Source organism: Muntiacus reevesi, chromosome 5 (assembly GCF_963930625.1).
Source record: "Muntiacus reevesi chromosome 5, mMunRee1.1, whole genome shotgun sequence".
NCBI lineage: Eukaryota > Metazoa > Chordata > Mammalia > Artiodactyla > Cervidae > Muntiacus > Muntiacus reevesi.
The window spans coordinates 34,851,384-34,870,418 of NC_089253.1; the positions used below are offsets into that span (position 1 = coordinate 34,851,384).

Sequence of the window (19,035 nt, forward strand, 5' to 3'; positions counted from 1 at the left end):
GCAATGACCACAGTGAGCTGGGGTGCGGCTACAAGTAGGAAGCCGAGTCCCTGACAGATGAGGCTTTCCTCAGAAACAGAAGACTGGGGAGCCTGAGAAGCATCTGGGCTTAAGAAGAAAAAGGAGTCTATCTAAAACATTACCAGGTAAACAAAACCAAAGGTAAGAGAACTGGCAGCAATGCCAACTCGGTCAAGACACATAACCACAGTAACCATGGTGACACAGCCTTCCTGATCAACACTGGACCTGAAACACGATGCAGGACAGTGAGAACCACAGAACTCCTACCTTGACATTCCTTGTCTGCATCCTCACCAGGACCATCACTTTGATTTGGAAGGAAACATGCCAACATCACAGACAGTCCCTGACATGGCCTCAACCACCAACCAGGCCTACCAGCTTAACTCCCACCTGAGACGTGGCTTTAGCCACATAAACCTTGGCCAACCAGAGGGGAAATCCTCCTTAATAACCCACCAAAAAAGGGAACACTCATTTGAACCCCTAAGATAATGAGGTATGAAATGATAAGCTTTTTCTCTCCAATATTTCTGCAGCTGTCAAACTGTCCAGTTTAACACAACTCAAGAGGTGGTGTTTTTCAGGGGCTCCTGCCAAAGCAAAGTCACCCCAGAAAGCGGGAAGGGGAGAAGCACCTTCTGCGACTCTCCATGGGACAGGGAACAAAGGGGACTTCAGCGTAACCACAAACCCATTCTGGAATCCCCAGTGTAATTACGGATTCAGGAAAGAATTGGTGGGTGCTAAAACCACTGGGGAAAACAAAGGCTTTTTGAAAGTAAGATTATCACATGGTCCCTAAATATGACCTATAGATTGCATATTAATTACAGGGGGAGAAATGTGCCCTTACAGTCAGTAGGCCCGGCAGACACCACAGAACCAAGTGATCAAAAGCAAAACTGACATCACATGCCCCCTGTGGGGGAGGGGGAAGGGGATGAAATTTCCCATTTCCTTTCTTGGCAAAATGTTTAACCCAAATTTATATCGTGAGGAAGCAATGGTAACTCCCCAGAAAGCAAGACATTTTACAAGTCAAGTGTCCTGGGCTTGTCACAAATGTATTTTGAAAGACAAGGGGGAAAAGGTCCTAGATTTAGGGAGCTGAGAGACAGGAAATCCACACACCACACACAAACCATGAGCACAACCTGGATTTAAAAGTTGACCCTAAAGGACACTGAACCACCGGGAAAATCTGAACAAGGGCTACTATGCTATTACCTGTTCACTGTGAAGCTTCTTGGGTGTGGTATTAACACTATGATTATGTGGAAGGACGTCTTTGCTAACAGATACACTACCTGCTAAAGTGCCTGGTGGGAAAGTGTCAACTTTTCTGCAGGAAAAAAGTGTATGCACATCACACACACATAAATATTTGCGACAAACCTGACATGAATGAATTAATTCGTGAAGTGAATTCTTTAGTGAATTCTGAAGACTGTTCATAAAGGGTGTCCTCAAGATGCTAATAACGTTTTGCTTCTTAATCTCAGTGGTGGCTACACAGCTGGGTTCATATAACAAACCAATGAGCAATATCTACTATGATTTATGTTTCCTATTAAGTGAAAATTTTTTATTAAAAAAAAAGAACAGCCTAGGCAGCAAAGTGCTGCCTGAAACCACTCTGATTGAGAGAACAGTGTCTGCACCTAAAAGCAGAGTAACATGAAAGGAGTACGCACAGAAGGGGGCGTGTTCCCACTCCCAAGCCTCTAAAGACAAGACTGTGGGGCTACACACCTCGGAAAAGCTTCTGGGCGATGTGCAGAGGGTTCCCAAAGCGGAAGTTTTCCCCACTGAACAGGGCGAGGATGAGCTGATTCTGCTGCTCCATGCTGTCTTCAGGAAAGTGGGGCAGAAACTGCTGGAGATGTTCACGCTGCGAGTCGCTCAGCACTTCCTGCCACGTTGAGAGGCTGACTACATCGAAGAAGATCTCGGGCTGGGAGAATCCGGAAAAGCAGGAGGAAAGCAAACGAAAAAAAAAAACAAAGTTTTTAAGTTTTCTGTGCATAAGTGGTAAAATACACATAACATGAAATCTACCATTCTGTCCATCTTAGGGTGTACGGTTCAGTGGCATTAAATAAATACACTTACAATGTTGTGCAACCATCAACACCATCCAAGGTTTTATGTTTTTTAAACAAACTAAAATTCCACTGATCTTTACCCAATTCTGAAATCTTGAGAGATTTGTCAGGAATCCCCTGGCAGGCCAGTGGTTAAGACTTCGTGCTTTCACTGCTGGGGCCCAGGTTCAACCCCTGGTTGGGGAACTAATTTACCAAAAGCCGCACAGGACAGCCAAAAAAAAAAAAAAAAAAAACTTGAGAGATCAGTAAAGATTACATATAAACCACAATCTTACACCCAGCAGTAAATAATAATCCTCAGGAAAGTGAGCTCAGCAGAGAGAATCTTTTAGAAACCACTTCTGCCAACAAGGGATAGGATGGTGAACATCTCAGTTCAGCTCAAGATGAGGGGCAGAAAAAGTCCATGTGGGAGGCAAGAACTCTAAGAGCTGAGGGCATCTGCTGAGAACGCGAAGCAGCAGGACCAGGTCTGTTCTCCACTCGGCAGTTATGTACAGGACACATCCTAAGTGCCGTGTGCTAAGATGGACGAGTGCGTATACCGTCTGGAGGCAGAATAATTAAACGAGCTATTGCAATGGAGTGGAAGTTTACCCCTGAGTACACGGGAGAAGCACACTCCCCAGACTTACAGTCTCAGAGAACACCTTTCACACGAGGTGACTTATCTAAGACAGCAAGGGATAAGAGGAGAATGTGCTGAGGCAGAAGGGTTAAAAACCCACAGAGCAAAACCCAGAGTAATAAAAGAATAATTACTAAAACAAAAGACAGCAGCGACCCATAGGAGCAATAGAGAGGGAGAAGAGGAGAGTTAGCATTCAAGTGGGGGCTCCATAGGTGTTTTATTACTGCTTAAACTGCATATAAATGTGTGTGTGTGTGTGTGTGTGTGTGTGTGTGTGTGTGTGTGTGTGTGTGTGTGTGCACTGTATACATTCTTACATGAGACACCTTTCACATTTTAATTAAAAAAAAAAAAAAAAGTTTAGGGGACTTTCCTGGTGGTCCATTGGCTAAGACTCCACTCCGCCCTAAGACCCGCTTCAACCAAGTAAACAAATAGATAAACAGAAGTCCAGGCAACATCAAGAAGCTCAAGAAGAAAGAGGGCAAGGGAAGCAGCAGACAGTAAGACAGGAGCAAGGGACCTAGGAACACGGTGAGTACTTGTCACTTTATCCTAAATGACAAGGACAGACAGTAGGGAGACAGTGAAGGGTGTAAGCAGCAGACACCCGAGAGACCAACCACCTGCAGGTGTCTCAGCAGGCAGGAACACAGCACCTCCGGCTCCCTGTCTCAGACCTCCCCGCACAAACCTGCTTCTGCACACCACGCTACTACTGGCATCTCAGCATCTGGCACAGAGCAGGCACTTAGGTCAAACAAGAGCTTGCTGGCTGACTGAACGACATACAGAGGTTTACTTGAAAGAGCATGCAAAGAAAACATGGATGGGAAGGACATATTCCAAGTCCAGTAGCTGTTACTTTGCGAAAGGAGGCAATACGGGCAAAAAGCTGGCTTTAATTTTATCTACAATTTTTAACACATGATGAAAGAAAAATCTGAACCAAATATGACTAAATGAAAGTATCTTCCCAAACTGAATGCATGGATGTTCACCATATGATACTCTATACCTGTCCGTATATTTGAACTTCGGCAAAATAAACAAATAAACACATGTTTCAGCATACCTAGTGCCTTGCACATAATAAGCATTAAATAAATGGTAGCCACCTTAACAACGATGACTGCACAGCTCAACTGTGAAAAGTGGCCAAAAGCACACTATTAATACTATCTCAAGAAATGAACTATTAATTGACTAGAAAGCTGGTTACCTTATGGACAGATAAAGGATGCATTCTGTACCATGATTCACAACTTGGGTAAATATCTAATATAAAAGATACACACAATTCGGTCCTTAAATATAAAACTTCTTGGGATAGCTCTGGCAGTCCAGTGGTTAATAAGAGTGCTTTCACTGCACAGTGGTGCAAGTTCAATTCCTGCTTGGGGAACTTAAGATCCTGCAGGCTGAGCGGCCAAATAATTTAAAAAAAAAAGAAAAGAAAAAAATCTAGTGAACTGTTGAAAATTGTCTTGTTAAAATATGGCTTATGCCATATTATTGAGTGATTAAACATGTAGAATGAAGCTTATACCCTCAGATTTACACTTAAAACATCGCTCTGGTTGCAATGTAGAAAATCAGAAAGAAGGGAGCACAAAAGACTGAAAACTTGCAGAGTGTAGAAAAGAGTGTAGAGAAGAACTCTTAGAAGGAAACAACAGTGTGGCTGTCACTACTCACGTCCTCCAGAAGGTCCTCAGGCAGACTAACCCTGGTGCCCCCCAGGAGGCAGTCCTCCATGATCCGCGAGCCGTGGCCATCCCCACACGGGCCCAGTTCCAAGGGATCCGTCAGCATATGGTCCAAGGAATCCATTGTTTATGTTCCACAAGTGCTAGACAAATCCGTGCAGTCAAACCATGAGACACAAAGGCAGAAACCCCAGAGATCTCTTGACACTAATGTTCCTTCACAAAGTATCCAACCCAGAAAACATTCAATCTCTAATTTCTTCTTTTACCTTATCCTTAAACCCTGCTGCTGCTGCTGCTAAGTCACTTCAGTCGTGTCTGACTCTGTGCGACCCCATAGACGGCAGCCCACCAGGCTCCCCCGTCCCTGGGATTCTCCAGGCAAGAACACTGGAGTGGGTTGCCATGTCCCTCTCCAATGTGTGAAAGTCAAGTCACTCAGTCGTGTCCAACTCCTAGCGACCCTGTGGACTGCAGCCTACAAGGCTCCTCCACCCATGGGATTTTCCAGGCAAGAGTACAGGGGTGGGTTGTCATTGCCTTCTCCGTCCTTAAACCCTAACCACTGCTAAACAGCTCTTCTCCCTCCCTCTCACCACATCCTCATCAGAATTTCACATCTTATCCAGTAGGTCTCCCCCAATACTCAGAACACTTCTACAGCAACTCCCCAATTAACAGAATTTCTTATACCTTCATTTTACACACAAGCAAAATGAGACTTATAGATTAAATAACTAGATCAGAGTCCACCATTTAGACTTCCCTAAGGGACTTTCACTACTTTGGGGGCTTCCTTGGTGGCTCAGATGGTAAAGAATCTACCTGCAATGCAAGATCGACCTAGGTTTTGATACCCGGGTCGGGAAGATCCCCTGGAGAAGGTATCTTCTCCACTCCAGTCTCTTGTTTAGAGAATTCCACAGACGGAAGAGCCTGGTGGGCTACAGTCCATGGGGTCACAAAGAGTCAGTCATGACTGAGCGACCAACACTTGAAATCTCTCACACTAATATAGTTTACTTAATATTGTTTTTTTAAGCAACTCTTTGTTGTTCCCTCATAAAAGAAATGACTGAAAATCCAGAGACTAATGAAGTTCAGAGAGTAACACTAAGTTAATGAGGGCCTGTTAAGTGCCAGGCCTTTCATGTACCTGATTTAATTCTTATAAGTGTGCAAGATAGGGTTATTACATCTGCACTACAGATACTAAAACCTAGGATCAGAATAGGTAAGCAACTTGCCCAACCCCAGACGCAGGACTGAAATTCAGGTGAGCAGGACTGCAAATCCATGTTCTTAACACTAAAAGTCAGTGGCCAATGCACCTAAGTTGGTCCAGCTGATATGTATAACCATGTAAACATAATGCTATTTTTCTCCTTCCTATAATAAGTGAACACTGTTGGCTACCTTTAGAAACATACATATGAAAATTTTTTCAGAGAGCATCTCATAAGGCTGATGGCTGGAATTAGGTGCAAAGCAGAGGCCATAGTTATTAACAACTGGTCCAAGGGGAGGCTGAACTCAACCACCCTACAAACACTTGCTAAATCCCTTCTCCAACTCTGATTCCTACCAAATGGAAAGGAATAAGAACAGGTTTAATAAACACCAAACTCCTAGTCTCATCTCAGCGACTCTGAGCACATCTTACCTAACCAGCTATCAATTTCTTTACCTATCTAAGATGAAGAGGAGCAGGACCTGGTCCTCTGGTCCTCTCTACAGTTATTTCCAACCATGAAATGCAGTGAATCATTTCCAGATGGATGCATTCATATAGCTTAATGCAGTCATGTAATGACTTCTCATTCTGAAAAACTCTCAAAGGATAAAGAGCAGGTCTGTAATATTACTGTTAAAACAAGCACCTTTCCCCTAATTATTTCAAGTTATCTGGAAGAGATGTCAGATCTACATAATGATATAGTGGAAAGACTCCTGTTCAAAGCAGCTGAGTGGTCCCCAAGGGACTATGTCCCATCACCCTTCAGTACACGATGAAGGACGGAATCTTGAACACCTCTGATGCCTAAATTACTGACACCATTGAGAAAGCACAATGCATTTGCCTTTAATAAAAACTTTTACAAACAAAACAAAAAAGTAGATGCAACCTGATGCTCAGAATAAAGCCCTCTTAACAGAACTGGCACCGAAGAGGGTAACAGCTGCAGGGTTTTACCTGACTCTTAGGAGAACCACCTGTTTCACAAACTGCTCACCAGTTTCTTCAATTACACTGAACGGCAACCTTTGCCCTGCAACTACTCTTTAGGTAATCTCAAAACACAAGAAAGCAGGCAGCTGCCAAAGGGTCGGGACCCCGGAAGCCAAGGGTTTTTTAGGGTTTTTAACTCTTGCGGCGTCCTGCACCACTTGACCAACCAGGAAGGCCTCTCTCCCCAAGGCCCTTCCTCTGCACCTGGGAGAACCTTCCCTCCCAGCCCCTCCCCAACACAGAAGTTAAACCCCAGGCTCCGGCCGCGGCAGCCGCCCGCTTCAAACTGCAAACCCCTCCGCAGCCCCCAGGGCCGGGTCCCGCGCCACCTCCGCGCCCAAGGCCCCTCCCCCACACCGCGCTAACCCTAACCCCCACCCACCCAGGCCGCCCGGCTCCCACCGCGCCCGCTCCCCTGCCTCGAGCCCGAGGGAGCAGCGACCCTCGGAGACCCGGCCGCTCGCTTCCTCCCTCTGCTCCATACACAACACTTTAACGCTTTCGCCGCCCCGGCCCGCCCTCACCAGCGCCGCGGGAGCCGGTCTCCTAACCCGTCTCACCTCTCAGCCCGCGGGCTCCCAGACCGGACGCGCTCGCTCCCGCAAGGCGTCTCGGTGCGTGCACGCTCCGGGGTCGGGCGGCGGAAGGGGCGGGGCTGCGCGGGGCGGGGCCTGGAAGTGCCGGGGGCGTGGCTTTCGGGGCGGGGCCGGAGGTGCCGGGGCGGGGCTCGCGAGGCACACAGCCTGTAGTGCCGAGAGCCCGCAGGGCTGGACTTTGGAGGGCAGGCTGCTGTCTGGCTCGTTAATCTCACCGGACTTAGAAGTGTCCGGAGGGCGAACTCGGTGTGGCCAGTCTTTACCTGGGCGCGAGCTGAGGCTCCAGAGCCCATAAGTGAGTGAATGCAGTTTTATTAGCTAACGTTTGCAGAGCGCCTACCCTGCTCCTGGCACCTGAGCACTTTCCATCCAAGAATCTTTGTACCAGCCACGTGGTGCGCTGTTAGCTCCTATTTTGTGATTTCTCAAGTTTCATCGAGGAGAAGGCTGATCAGAGCCTGTGCCGCTCCAACTAACCCCGGCGTGGCCCCAGTACTCTCTCCCATCCCTGGATCCTCGACGTTCGGAAAGAAAGTACACACATTTAAAATACATTTTAAATCAAACTCGATAGTCTTCTCTCTATTACTATACCTTCTCTCAACTATTCTCGATAGTTAAGAACCTGGGCCCCTTTCTTCTAACTCGCTAGGTTTCATTTTGAACGGCTTCGAACTTCTTATTACACAGGTACTTCCAACCAGTTGTTCAGGGACTGTCCTCTGTTCTCTGCATAGAAATATGTCAGACAAGCTGGCAGGCCAAACTAGTGCTCTTCCCTGCTTGGAAAATAGTGGTTTCCAAACAAAGCCAATCTCTGTTCCCTCGCTGACTGCACGCCTGCCTCTAGTTCCCTTTAGATTGTTGTGAGGCATCTGGAATCACACACCACCAACTAAAAGGACAGGGGAACAACGTTCCATACTGCCAGCCATAAATTCCCAGACTTTGTGTCTCTGACCACACCAGAGTAAACCAAAGAGTCAAAACAATGCAAGTTGTACTATTAAAAAAAAAAAAAAAAGTAACTATCAGAAGCTCTTGTATTTTGTACACATACAAACAAGGAGGATGTTTATTAAAAAAAATATTTATTAATTTTTACACCTGCTGAGTAGCACAAGACTATTAACACTATAACTCACTGAATGTACATAAATGTTCACATTTAAATAACAGGGTAGGGTCATATTTCCAACCTGTGGGTCAGCTTCAGCATCTCACGAAGTGCTTTTTAGCCCTACACGTCCTAAGAGTTTTTTGAAAGGATAATTCCAAATCAGAAAACAATTCAAGAAGACCAAAACAATAGATTTTCCCAGAATAACAGTAAGTTTACATGATGAAATGTCTGTTTATGTGGGCACAAATCAAGCAGTAAAAATGTAAAATCTGTATGTAACCTACTCCAAAATTTCCACACTGCACTGAAGTCTACAGTGCCAGCGTGTCCTAGGAGAGACCACAGTATAAACAGTGGCTACAAAATTTTTTTTCAAATTGGGTCTTAGATGACTTATCATCTGCCACCTCTTCAAATCCAAGTCCTTTTCAAAATCTATTACCTTAAAATAAATGTGCTGAATACCTGATCTTAAAGCAAAATTGTTTGGCTCAACTGCCACACCTGCAACTCTGGTTGATAATATACAAATTATCAATAGTTCTAGAGTCCTTACTTATTCCACATAAGGACGAAAAAAAAAAAAAAAAGGAAAAGAAAGAACTTAAATGGGAAAGAAACAGAAGTCCTTCCACAATATTTTTTCTCTTCTGTGTATCTTAAAACTTGAAATAGCTGGCATAAAATGAACATTCCATTCAATGATAGTTTTCCATCTTAGTCAATAAGTTATTCCTGAGGGGAGGGAGGTACATTGCTGGTTCAAATAAAAAAAGGAACCCAACAGGGCCAAAAAATTAACTGGACCTTTGGGAAAGTTTGATTTTCTTTACCTAGCAAATCTTTTGAGGCTGGACACTAGGAGATTTGTAATCATCACAGTGGAGGACTGTGGGGCTCAGAATCTCTACATTGTGACACACGGTCTGTATTTTCTGTTGAAAACATCAGCATTACCTCTTTGTTACCAAAGATACAGAGTCCATTTTCATTTTCCACACAACTACCTAAGAACTCTCAGGTTCTCTTAGTGCCTAAATTTTCAGGGCTAACTACATGAATGAGGTCTCAGTAATAAAGTGCAAAATCTACATGTTAGTAAAGTTACTTCAATAGAATTGCTTACTTTTCAGAAAGGTATCTTTACCATAAAGAATCTACTATACTTCTTAATTTGTAGAGCCAGTTTTTACCCAGAAATGTAAATAAAATAAATTAGTTAACTTCATTTGAAACTGAAGGTCGGTCTTCCTGTTCTGGAATGATAAATTCTACCATTTCCATAATTATTCTAAAAAATGTATGTCACAAAAAGTTGCTAAAATACCTACTGGTTTCTGTAATGTTTTATGTGCACAACTGGAATGTACAGTAAAAGGAAGGGAAATACCTTCCCCCACTGAATTCATAGCTACTAAGACTCCCAAACTCCAGGAACAATGATAAGAAAAACTATCATTGAGGCAGAATTTTCTCCCTCTCCCAACTAACAATGTAATATGAAGATTGGGTTTCTTCCAGATCCCTTATAATTGCCCTAAAAGACATTATAAATGGTCCCACCTTTTAAAATTTTCCCCCAAGGTGTGAAGTTAGTTATCTCACCAAAAGGCCCAGATGAATTGCAATATATTTAAAGTGTTAAGAAATAAGGAGGACCACTTTTCCATCCAACCTGAAAGAATGTTCATTTTAAGACAGTATTGGAAGGACTAAAATACACTGCACGCACGCTGTGAGCGAGGGTTTCAGGTACACCTGGGAAGGGCAAGGGTTCGCCCTTTATCAACGAGTGGTAAACGGATCCTGAAAGGCAGGAAGAGGTCTCAGTGCTTCTCACTCTCTGTATAGTTGCTTTAGCCATTTTTCTTGATACTGTCATCTCCAGTATCTCCTTCATATAAGTTCAACCAGAGAATGGGAGAGCAAGCTTTAAGGTGGGAGTTTAAATTCTGCTGACATCAGGCAACCTTTCCTTGTACAGGGAGTCCATAGTTGTGGAGTAATAAAGTAAGATCTATCAGAACATGAGGTTCTGACCTAATCTGCTAAGGACCAGGGTCTGTGCAAAGCACTACCAACAGCCCAACAGCGCTTTTCCCCAAAATGGCAAGTTTCTTAAAAATCAGCAATAAGAAAAATTTAGATGACAGTTTTTCCTTCAGACCATCATAAGGTTTCATCATTGTAATTTTCATATTCAGTGGGCTCCCTTTGTTATATTACTGAAAATGCAAACTCACAAGAGGAAGCAGTTCTAACCTAATATGTGCCTACAAAATGCCCCTTTGCCTTTGGTGCCGTGGCTTGGGATTAAGAAGTCCAATGGCCGTGGACTTGGCACATCCTTTCTCCACCTTTGGTACCACACAATACATCTTAATATTTCCACAAAGGAAAAGTAAGGCTTATCCATGTGTTAAAAAACCAGTTCAAGAGCAAGGCAAAGTTTTTCCATCTTGAAATCTGAATGACCTCCATTCCATGGCGGGAACTCCTAGGGTTTGAAGAGTCCACTTGGTAAAGATGACCTGGATAAAATAAGCCCTGGTGAGGATCAAAACTGTGATTTCCAAACTCTTGAGTGAATGATAAATCTTAAAAAGGAGTTGTGTCAGAAGCTTCCAGACATATGAATAAGAAAAGACATGATGTGACTGCTTGATTCTGGCTTGAGGGTGGGAGTTAGGGTTTAGTGATATGCACTTCACTGTTCCCATTCCCATTGGTGGTGGTTGTGATGATGTACTGGGTGGGCTGTTGGCTGGTGGTCTGGGGGTCCAAGTCACTGTGTGCAGCTGGTTGAACCTGGACTCCTCCAGAGAGAGCAGATGCTTGCTTTTCCTCCAATTCTGATTGACTTTCTGATAACACATAATGACCCTAGAGCAGGAAGAAAAGGATCTTTAGAAATCTGAGGCCAGAAGTCAGGGTGAGAGCCAGAGAAGGAATATGCAAAGAAATGTTCTAAGGGGAACCCAAAAAGGCACCTATGGGGGGAGATGGTTACCTAAGTCCTTTAGAGGGGATGGTCCAGCCACAGAAGTAGACTACAAAGGTGACTTAAAGGAGGACCTTAGTTGTCCTACCAAATGATAGAGTGAGGAACATCAAGTACAGAAATTTGCATCATGATAGTAACCTACCCGGCAAAGGAAATGTGCTATATATTGTCCCTAAGAATTTAGAAATTCATAAAATAAGGTGACTGTGTCAATTAATGTCTAAAGGCAAATACAAAATGGGTCAAAGAAGAGATAGTTAAATTATCCTTAAAGAGGCAGAATGACCCCCCCCCCAAGTCAAGATCAATGGTTCCCAGAGTTCAGAATTTCAAAGACCCAGCAAAATTAAGGTAAGAATTAATGTTCCCAAATTTTAATTTGCCAAGTGAAATCATTTTTTAAATGCTGCTGTCAAATGAGAGACATTTTAACACTCAAAAGCACAGGAAGAACACAGTCTTAGAATAAAGTCCTTTGCACTGAATAAATTTGACTTTATGAAGACATACACTGTCTTAATTTTTCCTCATTTTTCCCTCTGATCATGAAAAACATCTCCATGTCAGCTACCTTAACATTTTTAAAGAAAAGATGTGTCTGTCAGAAGGAAGATTGATCAGCTATATAGACTGAGAGAGAAAAAAGTCACGGAGGAAAACTCTGGTAGCAGCCTTTCCAAGGACTGTCCAGAGAGAAAGCCACAGCCAAATATGAATTTGATTTATCTGGGGCATATGTTCTGAGTCCATGCTCATCAAAGCAACTCTCTGATCAGCATTTGGTTTCCCAAATGGGTCTTCCTCTAGCTGGAGGGGGCTGGTTCTCAACCAAGGGTCCATGGACACCTAAGTGGTTCTTGGTGGGCTGCAGATAATCTATGGCCAAAACTGTTTAGTCGCTCAGTCATGTCTGACTCTTTGTGATGCCATGGACTGTAGCCCAGCAGGCTCCTCTGTCCATGGGATTTCCCAGGCAAGAATATTGGAGTGGGTTGCCATTTCCTCCTCCAGGGGATCTTCCCGAACCAGGGATTGAACTCGAGTCTTCTGCATTGGCAGGCAGATTCTTTACCACTGAGCCACCAGGGAAGCCCCATGTATACTGTGGCAGGGCCTAAAAAGAGTCAGTAAGTCCTTGTGGGGCTCACAAAAAAGAGCAAAAACTTCACTCACCATGCCAAGGAGACCATTCCATTCTCCACTGGTTACTGTTCCCATGACAAAAGTGTTACTCCAGATTTATACAACTCTCCTCAGTCTAGTTAATATGAATTCATGTGCTGAGAAATGAGTGAGCTCTTGGTGTGATTTGGGAAAAAAAAAAAGCCAGGTTTCTGAGGCCACTAAACTACCCTGTTACACATTGAGGCCTCTTGGGCAGTAATCAGTCTTCCCCTGGGCACATCCCAATATCCCAGGCCAGTTAAGAATATCTTTCTTAATTTAAATTTACAAACTCTGTCTTCCAGAGGCAGGCCAGAAGAACCCAGTGAGGATAAAAACAGAGTAGCAGATGCAATACAACAAAATAATTTACGGCAGGGAATTCCCTGGCAGTCCAGTCAGTAGGACTCTGCTCTCACAACTGAGGGTCTGGATTCCTGGTCAGGGAATTAGCAACCCACAAGCTGCACGGCATGGCCAAAAAAAAGAAAAAGAAAAAGAATTTCATAACACATTCATTATATTATTCTCTCCCTACTTGAGGATCAACAATCATGAAGACTCATATACTTTCTAAAAAACACATAAAAAGATGATCAATTATCTACATGTATCTATATGTATGGGCTTCCCTGGTGGCTCAGTGGTAAAAGAATCTGCTTGCCAATGCAGGAGACGCAGGTTCCATCCCTGCGCCAGGAAAATCCCCTGGAGAAGGAAATGGCAACCACTCCAGTAAGCTTGCCTGGAGAATCCCATGGACAGAGGAGCCAAGCAGGCTACAATCCACGGGGTCACAAAAGAGTCACACATGACTTAGTGACTAAACAACAACACAACAAATACATATATGGATCCAGAAGGTTCACTGTTGTTATTAATTGAATACATCTTTCTTGAGCATTTTGCTATAGCCCAGCCCCCTGTGCAAGACATTAAGGATAAAGACTAAGACCCAGCTTTTGAGGAATTCACTGCCTAGTAGAAAAAGGTGGTGAACCAATAATTGAAATAAGCTGTGCTATAATACAGTACCACAAGATATTATGGGAAAACAGAAGATATACTTCTAACTCAGATATGAAAAGTTTGGGAGGAGAAGAGTTTGGGAGGAGGGTGGGGTTGGTGCAGCATGGGAAACAGGAAAACCCTCCAAGCAACACAGCTTACCGGAGTGACCGCCTTCACCTGGCCAGTGGTGACCGGAGTTGCCACACCACTGTCTGTAATCACAAACTGACCTGGGGGAAGTGTCATCATTTGAATCTCCGATGCTGAAAAACAGGAAAGAACCACAGTTCGGTGGTCTCACATTTCAATACAAGTGGTAGAAACAAATATCTCACCAGTGACCGCATTTCCTACTGAGTCATTTTCCATGGGTTTGCTTGCTTCCAGAGTCTTATGTTGATGTGATTAGATAAAACAAGGAGACAATTCATTATTTTGAAAACTGGTAAATTAAGGAGATGAGCCAAGTATTTAAAGCATTTATCCTGCCATTCCTGTGCAAATCATACCCCACAATAACCTGACAGTTAATATAAAACTGTTTTTATTATGGAAGTTTCCCAGCAATAATTGTATAAAGGTTGATAGAATCAAGGGACTTCCCTAGTGGTGCAGTGGCTAAGACTCTGCTCTCCCAATTCAGGGGGCCCGGGTTCGATCCCTGGTCAGGGGACAAGGTCCCATATGATGCAATTAAAAGATCCCGCGTGCTGCAGTTAAGACCCGGTGCAGCCAAGTACATAAATGTTTATTAAAAAAGAAGAAGAGTGTGATAGCATCAGAACAACACAACTCTGCAGTGCCTAATGAAATGCCGGGGTAAAGGAAACAGACAAGCGTCATGTGCCTCCTGATGGAGGTAATATCAACAGATACGGAATGTTTGGGGGGCAAAAACCAGAACCTGATCTGATCAAGCCTCTAGGTTTAACTGCCCATCTATAAGAAATAAAAGAGACAGAGGAAAGCATCTTAAATGACAATACAGGGATGCCAACTGCAAAATTCGGAAGGTAGGGAACACAAGTGACCCAGTTTCTTCAACATGTTAACTGCAACTTAGGAGAAAGAGAACACATATATAAACAAAACTCAACAGACATGATCAATGCCAATGTATGGCCCTTATTTGGAACCCAATTTGAAAAACCAACTGTTAAAAAAAACATTTATGAGACAGTCACAGAAATATGAACCCCGGATATTTGACAGCATTAAACAGTTACTGTAATTTATTTTTAGGTGTGATAATGACACTGGAGTTGTGCTTTTTGTTTTCACTGCTTTGATTTTAGAGATAGATACTAACATATTTATGGATGAAATGATATGGATCATATTATATAGTTGGAGGACTGGGAGAGAATGACAGTGTGTACATATCAAACAAGACTGCCCGTGAGCTGGTAAGTGTTGAAGCTGGATAATTGGTACAGGGGAGTTCATTACTGTTCTATTTGTGTGGGTATATTTTTGTGTTTATATATATGGTTTTGGGGGGTTTTTCCCCCAACACTGCACACCTTTATGTGATCTTAGTTCCCCAACCAGGGATCGAACCCACACCCTTCACAGTGAAAGCGCTGAGTCCGAACCACTGGACTGCCGGGAATTCCCTATTTTTGTATATTTTAAACTTTTTTCCAAATAAGAAATTTCAGATCATTTCACCAGGTTAGAATGCTAGTTATTACTATGACTACCATGACTGTCGGCATCATTCCACATTCTTCTCACGGGAATGAAACTGAATGTGAATGTCAGTCTATTTACCAGGATTACTGGGGTTCATCATGAGGAAGGGTACTTCCCTGACACACACTAGGCTCAGCTCTCATTGTGACCACTAGTATTTAAGAAAATAGATTGTAAAGAAACGGTAGCATTCAAGCCTGTCTCCACACCAAATCTACATAACACAGCCTAAGATCAATCACAGCAGAGATGGACCCAAAAACAAAATCAGTAGTAAGACAGAGACTAACACAGCCCCTGTTCTCCTAGTTCCTGCTATGGAGCTCTTAACTGTTACTATTCCTATTTCTTCCATGTCCTCAGTGATAAAGGTCTCGTACTTTTCAGCTGACACCCAAAGCTGTTGTCCCCACCAAGATTTCTACTTGTTCTGACCTTTGGCAGTCAGCCCAACTGGTTCTGGTAACACGAACCTCAGGGTTTTGAAATCAACTACTCATATATCTGTCTCCACCTGATGCGAAGAGCCGACTCACTGGAATAGACCCTGATGCTGGGAAAGGTTGAGGGTAGGAAGAGAAGGGGACGACAGAGGATGAGATGGTTGAATGGCATCACCGACTCAATGGACATGGCTTTAAGCAAATTCCGGGAGTTGGTGATGGACAGGGAAACCTGACATGCTGCAGTCCATGGGGTTGCAAAGAGTCGGACACGACTGAGTGACTAAATAACAGTGAGATAACAGTTTCTTTGAGCCCAAGACTATCTGGTGAGGAGGAGCAGCACAGTGTGCTGGTTTAGAGAGGAAACTCTGCACCCAAGTTGCCTGGGTCCTAGTCCTCTGTTTAGTAGCTATGTTCCTTGGATGAGTTACTCTGTGTCCAAACTGCCTTATCTATAAAATGCAAGTACTGATAACTTATCTAGGAGGCTGCTGTGAATATTAGATGTGATATAGATTCAGTTTAGAATCCTTCCTCGCACACAGTAAAAGCTTAATGAAACTTGGTTAGCATGATTATTGTGTGGTGTTACGTGTATGAAAGTCAATATTCATCTTTTGTACACACAGGGTCTCGCACAGTGATTGATATATACACATTCCATAAACACAGCTAGAAGAGATCAATCATGACCTGAAATCCTAAATGCAGCTACTGTACTAAAACCGCCTGCCTACACTTGCTCCAGCAATATTCCTGACTTCTCAGAAAAATGTCATTTCAGGGTGGCCCTGACATCAGATGCTGCCTGAATCGTGAAACGCATCGAGGTACAAGCTTTGCAGAGTGTAGAAAATGGCTAATGAACCTTTAATCCAGAAAATTGATGATAAAGCCGATGAAATTCCACCCTGTAGCTGCAGGTCCCCCACCTGCAGTAAGTGCCAGCCTTACTTACGGTAGCCACGGAAGGAATTCCAGGTGTTGGGGAGGTACGTGTGCTGGACCGTGGAGCCCTGGGGAGGCTGCTGGAGGGCCTGGCCCTGTGAGGAGCTACCTGCGACATGCGAGGGGCTGAGCCCCTGCTGAGACTGCTGTGGGGAGGGACTCAGCGGCTGCCCAGTCACCTGGAGAGAAAGAGAGTGGGATGCGTGAACTGTCAACCAGTTGCTGAAGAAAATAAATCATGCTCATGGGAATTGTAATGCTGAATGCAGAACTGTTAAAATTGTAAATTTTATTCTGGACCGCACCATATTGCATGCAGAATCTTAGTTCCCCGACCTGGGATTGAACTCATGCCTCCTGCAGTGGAAGGGCAGAGTCTTAACCACTGGACCACCAGGGAAGTCCCTAAAATTAGACTTATTTTAAATAAGAATAGAATTAATGGAAAGCAATCATAACTGTGAAATCCTAATTACTTTCCAAAGGATGATTATCTACAAGGGTACCCAAAGACTTAATTGTTAGAAAAGTAAATGAATGGAAGTATAATTATCTTCATTGCATAGCTTAAAAAAAAAAACCTAAAAAGCTCAATGACTTTCCTGTGTCACAAAGCTAGCCTGTAATTTAACACAAACTGAAGTTGAACCCAGAAGTTGGAATCTCCACTTCCGTATACTAGATACCCCCCAGTTAGTGGAGATAAAACACGGGACCCATTCTGTCTACAGGATAAACAAACCCCCCCCCACCACTACTGTCTGCCACTCAAGCCGTCCACCCTTCAGTTCCAAAACACCTTCCTGGCCTTGTTTCCAAGCACGATTTCCTGTCACTAACACACCACATCACAATTTACAGATGCACCACAATTTCCCACGTCTCTGTCTGTCTCACTCATCCCCCCATGTCTTTCTCACAATGAGAGCATATTCAAATCATACAGCCTCCCCCAGTTACCATGTCAAAATCACACCCTCCTCCAAGACCTAACTCAAACACCACTTCTACATGATTTTCCTTGATTTCCTGCTAAGCACCACCTTTCCCTCCACTGAGCTCCCATAAACTAATGACATGTCCACGTCATCCTCAGACGCAGGCCCGTAACCTAATGACACATCCACGTCGTCCTCAGATGTGGGCAAGAGGCACCCTGCAGGGATGTTGGCCGGCCCTTCTCAGGTGAGACCTCCTGGACCTTGGAAATGGCCCTGTACCTGCTTCCAGGACCCACACAAGTCCCTCCTCTGAGCGTGGCCTCCCGCAGGGGTCCTGTCTCCGGCACAGGGCTCCTCTAACTGTATTCAGGCACCTGAGACCAATGGGGTGGCCTGGATTGCCAACTGCAGGGGTGTGGATGGAGCTGAGACATGTGGGCTGAGGCCCCGTGAGTGCAAGATGGAGCCTGGGTGAGGAGAAGGGGCAGCAGGCAGCCCCTGCTTCCCAAAGGAAGATAGAACAGCCGCCTCATCCTGACAAGGAACTCTGAGGAGCCCGTCCTGGCCCTTCAGCCTCCAGTTCCTTTGAAAAACTCAGAAGTGCGATGTTAGTGGGCCAGAGAAACTCATGGCCCTTGTGGATAGAGCCCAAGCTGCCTGTCTTGGGCTGGGACGAGTCACCAGAAACCTCACACTAGAAGGAGGGGGGGGCAATCAGACAGCCAGCAGCAGAACCCCGCCTCCACCCGCCACCAAAAAATAATAAATAGGAGGGCAGAGAAAGTGCATGTTTATCCTACGGATTTCCATAGCAGTTGGAGCCAGGAAAAGAGGGATACAAAAGAGGAAGCAGTTGGAGACCACAAAAAAGGGCTTCCCTGGTGGCTCAGTGGTAAAGAATCTGCCTGCCAAGGCAGGACGTGGGCTCGATCCCTGGGTTGGGTAGATCCCCTGGAGGAGGGCATGGCAGCCCACTACGGGAGAATCCCATGGACCGAAGAGCCTGATGGGCGACAGTCCATGGGGTCCCAAAGAGCAGACACAACTTAGCAACTAAATGTCAACGACAACAATCCTGTTCCCTACTTCCTCCCACCTCTACCTGGCCACTGCCAGTGCCAGCCATGTGTTTGGCAGAAAAACACATTTAAATATTTTTAATTGTTTTTTAAATTTCATTTTTACTGTTTTCCAGTGCACACTATTTTGGTATAACAGCTCATTTTGCACAAGTCTGTAAATATCATCTCACTGCATGGTGGATTTAATTTTTAATTAGCACTATCCACTTTATTTAATATCCATGGTTACTTTATGTATATTTTCCAATGTGATTATTATGAAAGTACCTATGTCAAGCAGGAAGACAGAACATATTTATTTAATGGTTGGTGGGTTTGAG

At 44.2% G+C, this 19,035-nt stretch overlaps 2 protein-coding genes across 5 annotated transcripts in view; both read right to left on the minus strand.

The window, feature by feature from the left end:
• The window catches only part of NFRKB (nuclear factor related to kappaB binding protein), a 31,254-nt gene extending 23,920 nt beyond the window's left edge, over positions 1-7,334 (minus strand). For 3 of the 4 annotated variants that reach the window (XM_065937405.1, XM_065937406.1, XM_065937403.1), the window contains exons 1-3: positions 7,230-7,318; positions 4,465-4,618; positions 1,780-1,981 (exon numbers count right to left, since the gene is read on the minus strand). In XM_065937405.1, the coding sequence (XP_065793477.1) occupies positions 1,780-1,981; positions 4,465-4,599 (337 nt within the window). In that variant the 5' untranslated portion in view covers positions 4,600-4,618; positions 7,230-7,318. Of the gene's footprint in view, positions 1-1,779; positions 1,982-4,464; positions 4,619-7,229 lie in introns of all 4 variants that reach the window. The other variant, XM_065937404.1, reaches the window with a different exon arrangement.
• A 1,079-nt stretch (positions 7,335-8,413) lies between these two features.
• The window catches only part of PRDM10 (PR/SET domain 10), a 91,721-nt gene continuing 81,099 nt past the window's right edge, over positions 8,414-19,035 (minus strand). Inside the window, exons 20-22 of the mRNA XM_065937408.1 lie at positions 16,703-16,871; positions 13,763-13,866; positions 8,414-11,307 (exon numbers count right to left, since the gene is read on the minus strand). Coding sequence (XP_065793480.1) covers positions 11,110-11,307; positions 13,763-13,866; positions 16,703-16,871 — 471 coding nt within the window. The 3' untranslated portion in view covers positions 8,414-11,109. The remainder of the gene's footprint in view (positions 11,308-13,762; positions 13,867-16,702; positions 16,872-19,035) is intronic.